Source organism: Rhagoletis pomonella, unplaced genomic scaffold, assembly GCF_013731165.1.
Source record: "Rhagoletis pomonella isolate Grant_MI unplaced genomic scaffold, Rhpom_1.0 Rhpom_scaffold_00145, whole genome shotgun sequence".
NCBI lineage: Eukaryota > Metazoa > Arthropoda > Insecta > Diptera > Tephritidae > Rhagoletis > Rhagoletis pomonella.
In genome coordinates, this window is record NW_023458699.1 from 155,723 (window position 1) to 163,328 (window position 7,606).

Genomic DNA, 7,606 nt, shown 5'->3' on the forward strand with positions numbered 1-7,606 from the left:
CATGTATATCTTATTTCACGTGAACCCATCCTTCACACAAAATATTGATAGATATAGCCCTTGTTATAGACTCTAGTCCGATTTCCGGTAATAATAATAATAATAATAATAATCCCAACGGTTTTTACCCTCCATTCCCGCCCATCCGCACGAGGGGCGCAGTCCGCATGACGTACGGAACCAATATTTTAAATTTTTGTGCCGAGTCACGAAAGGCAGGAGTTTGTTAAGTGTCGAGATCTAAAACTGTTCAGCTACAGAACTAAATTCATCAGCTGATTTTATGTATTTATGTCCATAATTCACTTATTGAGAGAGGAGAGTATCGCTTTCTTAATGCTGAAAAGCGGATCTGATATATCTACGGTGACCATCCGTCTTGTATTATACGGGACAGTCCTCTTTTTTGACCCATTGTCCTGGTAATTTATTTATTTTATACGGGACGCCAAATGTTCTATATTTTTTTTAATGTCCTGTATTTGTCCCGTATTCGGTGTTCCGACGCCTTAACAGCTCATTAAAATGGCATGCCTATGAACGAGTTTTAAGTGATGTTGGTATATGATCGTAATTTTCTTTATAAAAAGTTATTATTTTCTAATCTGAATGCCTGTGATTCGAGTCGAGGAAGACATACAGGGGCCACTACATGAAATTAGGCCTCGATATTGTAGTAAGTTTTGGCTATTTTCCTTAGTTTATTATTTATTTTATGAAAGTAAAGCTCTTTTCCTAACAAACACGATATAATACTAAATTTCCAACTTAGTGCAAAGACTATAAAAATCAATTCTGCAATGTTTCGACAAAATTTCAAATTTTTTAATTAGAATCTGTAGAAAAAATTTGGTTTGCAATCTTGTAACTCATTATTTTGTATGAAAAAAATGCGTAACACCCTCAACAAAAAAAAAATTGCCAAAAATTAGTGGTAAGGCTTACCGACTTAAAATTGCTCTTTGTTATACTAAAATTTAACGAATTTTTCGTAACAAATTTACGGGGCAAAAATTTGGAGAAATTTATCCTACAAATTTGTAATGTTACTATAAGGATACTGCTTAAGAGAAAACAGTGTGGAAAGAATTTCAAAAATTATATTTTGTCCCGTATTCTGCTTTCATAAATATGGCCACCGTAGATATATCAAAGGTGCTGGAGTGAGAGTTAAAATCCTGGCATAAGCAACGGAGTGGGTCGTGCAATTCAAAATCGGTTTTACAAGCTTTCAGAAATATGGGACAAAAGTGTCTTGATACGCGTGAGGGAACATTAAAGCTTACATCAGCAAGAAGAGACGGACTTGAAATTGAGCCTGTCAGTAATTTAACCATAAAAATTATACCAAGCATTTCCCGGCGACTGGCAAGTGTAGGAAGGTTAATAAGTTTTAAGCGACTCTTATAAGGTGGAAGACTATATTGAGAATCCCATCGGAAATTTCTTAAAGCAAAAAGTAGGAATTGTTTTTGAATTGATTCTATCTTGTCTGAGTAAATTTGGTACCTTGGATTCCAAACCACCGAGCCGTATTCCAGAATCGGCCTAATTAATGTTGTAAACAGGGTTTTAGTGATATAAGGGTCACTAAATTCTTTTGACCATCGTTTCACAAATGCAAGTACACCTTTAGCCTTGTTGACTGTCACATTAATGTGAAGATTAAAATTAAGCTTAGGATCCATTGTGATACCAAGGTCCACAAAATTGTATACCTGTTCCAGGTTATGGTTACCTATTATATAAGAAACTGGCAGAACAGCTCTTCGCGAGAAGCACATTACTTTACATTTCTTAAGATTTAGAGGCATAAGATTTACTTTGCACCAGTAAGCCATGCTGTTTAAGTCTGATTGTAGCAAAGACCTTTCTTTAATTGAAACGTACGATTTATAAAGTTTTACATCATCTGCATACATTAAAATTTTGGAGAATTTTATATCTGTAGAAATATCGTTTATAAAAAGCAAGAACAGAATCGGGCCTAGGTGGCTACCCTGAGGGAGTCCTCAAGTAACATCAATGACGTCAGAGATAGTATTTTTAAACAATACCCTTTGTGATCTATCATAGAGGTATGAAGAGATCCAACGTAGAAAATTAGGTGGAAGACCAAGAAGATCAAGTTTATAGATGAGCAACGAGTGGCACACTTTGTCAAATGCTTTACTGAAATCAGTATATATAACATCAACAGTTTTGCTCTCACTAAATGCTTTTGAGATATAGGATGTTAATTCAAGTAAATTTGTAGAAGTTGATTTGCCCTTGCAAAATCCATGTTGACTGTATGAAATGCTTGAGGTGATAGAATGCATCAACCGATTTGTTATAATTGCTTCAAATGATTTAGGAATTGCAGAAAGCTTAGCTATGCCTCGGTAGTTCTCCACTGAAGACCTGCTACCGCTTTTATGTAAGGGGGTTATGAACGATTCCTTCCATAAAGTTGGAAAAACGCCCTCTTTAAGAGACAAATGAAATAAGGCTGTTAACGGCTCATAGAGATAATCAGCACAATTTCTAAGAAAACAAGTGGGGATCTGGTCAGGACCATAACTAAAAGACTGCTTTAAGGACTTCAGGTAAACTAAAACATCATCGGGAGATATTATAGGGTTATGTATTGAGTTAATTGGACTTAGTTTAAAAGGATAGTCAAAGTATGCTTGGGAGTTAGTGGAATAATTGGATTTAAAGAACTGAGCGAACATGTTAGAAATTGTTTGATTATCACCAGAGACGGTATTTTGATACTTCATGGCGGAAGGAAACCCACGTACATTTCGCTTGGAGTTTACGAAATCATAAAATGATTTGGGGTTATATATTATACGTCGTTTGATTTTACACAAGTAATCTTTATAACACTTTTTGTTTAATTCAAAGAACTTGTATTAATAACACAATGTTCGAAGGGTCCAATTTCACAAAATCCACTTTAACTAATTCCGGTAAGTAACACAAAATAATGTCAGAAGCAAGTAATTATGTAACTTTGTACTATCTAGCATGTCATTTGACGGCAACAAGAGCAAATTCAATTTAAATCTATTAAATACATTCTAGCGTGTCTCAGTCCTTTACCCACAAAAGCGGCTGTAACTTTTTTTTCTATTCAAAACAGTAAGTGTGGCACCTTTCTGAAATCTTTATTAAATGAGTAATTTTTTTATGTAATGCAAAGCTATAGCTCAGTACATTTTATTATTTTACATAAAAAATTGCGCGGTTTGTAGTTGCAGTTAAAGAAAACACATGAAAAGGCACGATTTTTTTTTTAATTCGAAAAAATGTAAATATTTCAAAAACGGTGACACTTTTACCTGAAAATTTTTTGTTTATCAGGGAGCTCATGTTTGTAAATGTAGGTGTATCCATAACCATATCACAAGTAGTCAGCGTTGCCACAGACAAATTTTTTTTCCCACCAAAATTTCCTACATTAACCAACCAAAACCTACAAAAAATTTTTTTGAGTTTTAAAATTTGTTTTCAATGTCAAATGTTTTAAAAACATAGTTAACATAACATTTAGTAAAACTAAAACACAACTAGATTAATAAAAACAAATTAACATGTCTTTGACTGTCTTATTCCCTTTGACTTCCGCTAGTAGGCAGCACTTTTAGATTATTCCCAGCTAGCTCCTAAGTAGGTCTGCAGTGTATCCTTTTCCTTCCGTTTTAAAAGACTCTAAGGCCTTTAACGCTGCCTGGGTGTCCGACATAATATTTATTCTGGCCTCATTTGCCTTCTACGATGACATTCGCGAACACAGACTTCAATTGGGAAGACTTCCGCCTGAAATATGGTTGAGTACCAGCCCATTGGCAGACCTTTCTGGAATCTTGGTCCAAGTACGTCATAAATTATATCGCTACCTAAAGGTGAACAGGTGCCTAGTCCATTTTTTTCGAAGTTTAGTTGATCCAAACCTCATATAACTTCTTTGGCACTAACTGAAATTTAGCGTAAAGGTTTATATTACATTTACATTGAGCCCAAATGCGCATTTCAAATGAGTCATTTAAAAGTCGTTTACATTTTCTCATTCGCATTTCCTCTGACAGTTAATTTTAAACGTCTGTTTTATATTATTTACATTTTTAAAAAGGGAAAAAATGGAATTAAATTTGGTAAATTCGGTTATTATTGCCGAATTGAATCGTCTGATTCAAATGCAAGCTGGAGTTGAAGCTCTTGCGCAATCCAGCAGTTGTTATAAACAAAAGCGGCTGCGGATAAGGGCGGAAAAAAAGAGATTTCTTATGCACCTGAACATGTTGGTGCAGCTGACCAGTGGAAGGCAAAAACGCCGCAAGCGATTTTGGAGAAAGGTAAAATATTTAATATAATTATTACAGCAAATAGCGCTGCGACCTTACTAGAGCTGCCGAGTTATACGCACCAAAAGAAAGGCTGAGAACTTTTGACTAGTTTTGCAAGAGTCAAGTCCTCTTAACAGAAATTTAATAAAACACAAGTATTAAGAAATATTATAACTTTACCCAATTTTCAGCCTCGTCAGAGTAGTTTTTGGGAACAAGAAGTTCCAGAGAGCGACGATGATTTCTTCAAAGAAAATTTTCGAATGAAAAAAGAAACTTTTGACGAATTGGTTATGGCCATGCGAAATATGAAAAAAAAAGCTTCAAATTTTGGACAACCAATTGCTTTAGATAAAAGGATTGCAGTCGCGGTGTATACTCTGGGATCTTCCGCAGAATACAGAACTATAGGAAATCTGTTTGGTATTTCCAAGTCAGCAGTATGTATGATTCTGAAGGACTTTTGCAAGGAAGTATGGAGGGTAATGCAACCTACGTACCTTAATAAGTATCCTCTGAGTGAAGCTACTGTTCGAGAATGTGTGAATGGTTTTGGAAAATTGGGATTCCCCCAATGTATCAGCGCTGTTGGTAAATTTTAAAAATATACTCATACAGACGCATTGTATTTACGTAAATCATACTTAGATGGTTGTCATATTGAAGTTCGTCCCCGGTCTAGTGACGCAACTGACTACTATAACTACAAAGGCTGGTACTCCACAGTATTACTTGCATCAGTGGATTATAGGTTGGTATTGAATATATGCCTAAAAAGTAAATGCTCACATTGTTTATTATAGGTACAGATTTATGTATATAAACGTAGGCACCCCTGGACGGTGCAACGATTCCCACATTTTCGAGAAATCTGCTTTGAAACAGCATCATCAAAACCCTGTCCTTACGCACTTGTCTACGCAAATAAACGGAGTTAACGTTCCAGTTGTAATGCTTGGAGATTCAGCTTTTCGGTTTTCGGACATATTAATGAAACCTTATCCATATAGAGAGAATGCTAGCTTCAGTGAAAAAAACTTTAATTATGCCCTGTCTAAGTGCAGAAGGGTAGTCGAGAATGCATTTGGTCATCTCAAAGCTAGATTTAGAAGAATTGGAAAAGGTCTTGATAACCGAATTGACAATGTAAATTTAATAATTAAATGTGCTTGTGTTTTACATAATTTTTTAAACGAGAAAAACGATTGCATAAACAATCGCTGGATGCAACAATTACGGGAGCAGGAGGAAACCGTAGTCCGACCGCAGCCGGAGTTTAATTGTACCCTGACTGATAATAACCTCACAGCGGAAAATATAAGATCTGCTATAGCAATGTTCTTAGGTAAGCATAAATTTCTATGTATCTTTATTTATTATTTATTTATACATATTTATATCTATTTATTTATGTTTTTTGTTAAAACAGTTAGACAGCCACTACCCGCTTGATTTTCGACGCAACTCTTATATGTTGCAACTAAGTACATATTGATCCAGGTAATAAACTATCTACCTGCCAAATTTCAAGCAAATCCATTCAAACTCACAAATATACAAACTTTCGCATTTATAATGTTAGTATTAAGCAGGATCCCTTACTTTATTTTATCTATTGTAAACTATTTCACATGAAAAAAATAATCTACATTTTAACAATTACTATTATTGCTCTGAAAATAAATGAATTAGTAATGGACTAAATTTAATTTGTTTTTTAATCACTGTCTTTAATGATTTTTATTATTTAAAATTTGTAAGAGTGAGTTTTGAAACTTTTTAGAATCGCTTACAAATTCTTCTAACAAAACATTCCGTCGCTCCTCTATATTAACTAATTTTGAATCGATAACGTTCTCTTCCTGATGCATTGTTTTTATTAGCTCTTTCGTCTCTTGAATTTCCGTTATGAGACTTGCGTTTAACTTCTGCTTTTTCGATTTGGAGCATCCAGCACACTCGACCTCTACCGGAGCGAGGGAGTCAGAGCAGGAAGCCCCAGAAATGTCCAGTACTTCCGACGATGGAGTGTTAAATAAATACTCTGAAATTGTGTTTGTACATAAGTATTTAAATTAAATACGCACATATATAATAAATGATCAATTTCATATACATACCTATGGATACACTTTCTTCAACAAGTTCTTCTATGTTATTGCATTTAAAACCACCTATAATGGCATGTACTCGCTGATAGTGTGGCCAGTCTGATGGTGATCCACCTGACACACCAATATTCCCCTTTTCTTTCCTGAAAGCAATTGTAAACATAAGAGATATACATTTTAACGCCAGTATATTATATATAATAGTTAGCTTACCTATATTTCCCAGTGAGGTTATTTATTTTTGACCGCACTTCCTCACTGCTGACACACACTCCAGCGTTTTTAAGGGATTCTGCCATCTGTTTAAAGATGTGGCCGTTCTTCCTGGCCCCACGCAGGTCCACTATATTTGCTTCCCATATTTCCAGCAGCATCTCCTCCGCAAACGGCGACCAATTAGTTTTTTTCTTTTTTGCACTCTCCATTTACTAAACATGTTTGTAAGAACATATTTTTTATTTATTATATAAAATATTTCAAATGAAAATACTAACCGTTTACTTTTGATTGTTCCAGATTTTTTATTAATTGTGTAGACATTCGATTGACAAGTGTCAAAAATAAGCAAAAGCCTTGCCAGGGCTATATTTTTTGATGCGTTCGAGAAAATATGTCATGTTGGAACGCATTTCGTTCATGATTTTGCTTAAATGCGTTGTAATGCGTCATTTTGGAAATGTGAATTTGTATGAGGAAATGCGTGATTTAGCTTCGCATTTCAGATTTCTCGCCCAAATGACGCATTTGGGTTAATGTAAATGTAATATTAACATCCTCATTAATGTTTGAGTGTAGTGGCAGAAAGGTTTCAATAAATAATGCGACAATATGACGCTGTCGATCGTATCATTCGTTTAACCGTGCCCACGCCGTATCGTAAGACTTATCAGTAACTGGAATATGCAGTAACATTTGTGCGGCCTCTTCATTTAAAAACGATTTCAGATAGTGGAATTTCTGCGTGTTAGTGATGTTAGATTTTTCATGGACAGCACTAACAAAGAGGCCTTTAATCGATAGTCACGCCTTATACAGGCCCGTAAACGGCGGTATAATAATTTTTGGCAAGTCGTTTTCCTAGGATGCAGCTGCTTGTATGGGCCTGCACTATAGGCAAAACACGAGTTTTTTTTTCAAAATCGTAGATCTTCACTTAGAAAA

General features: G+C 35.0%; 2 protein-coding genes across 2 annotated transcripts; one reads left to right on the forward strand and one right to left on the reverse strand.

Annotated features, from left to right (window-relative positions):
• The first annotated feature begins 5,269 nt into the window (after positions 1-5,269).
• LOC118750120 lies at positions 5,270-5,874 on the forward strand. Its single transcript, XM_036484854.1, has 2 exons — positions 5,270-5,679; positions 5,764-5,874. Exons 1-2 carry the CDS (start codon positions 5,286-5,288, stop codon positions 5,784-5,786), a joined length of 417 nt encoding a protein of 138 aa, XP_036340747.1. The 5' UTR covers positions 5,270-5,285; the 3' UTR covers positions 5,787-5,874.
• Positions 5,382-7,029, reverse strand: LOC118750119 (myb/SANT-like DNA-binding domain-containing protein 1). The gene is made up of 5 exons (XM_036484853.1): positions 6,940-7,029; positions 6,659-6,873; positions 6,455-6,588; positions 6,128-6,378; positions 5,382-5,433 (listed from the first exon to the last, which is right to left on the reverse strand). Exons 2-5 carry the CDS (start codon positions 6,868-6,870, stop codon positions 5,428-5,430), a joined length of 603 nt encoding a protein of 200 aa, XP_036340746.1. The 5' UTR covers positions 6,871-6,873; positions 6,940-7,029; the 3' UTR covers positions 5,382-5,427.
• Between the last annotated feature and the right edge of the window lie 577 nt (positions 7,030-7,606).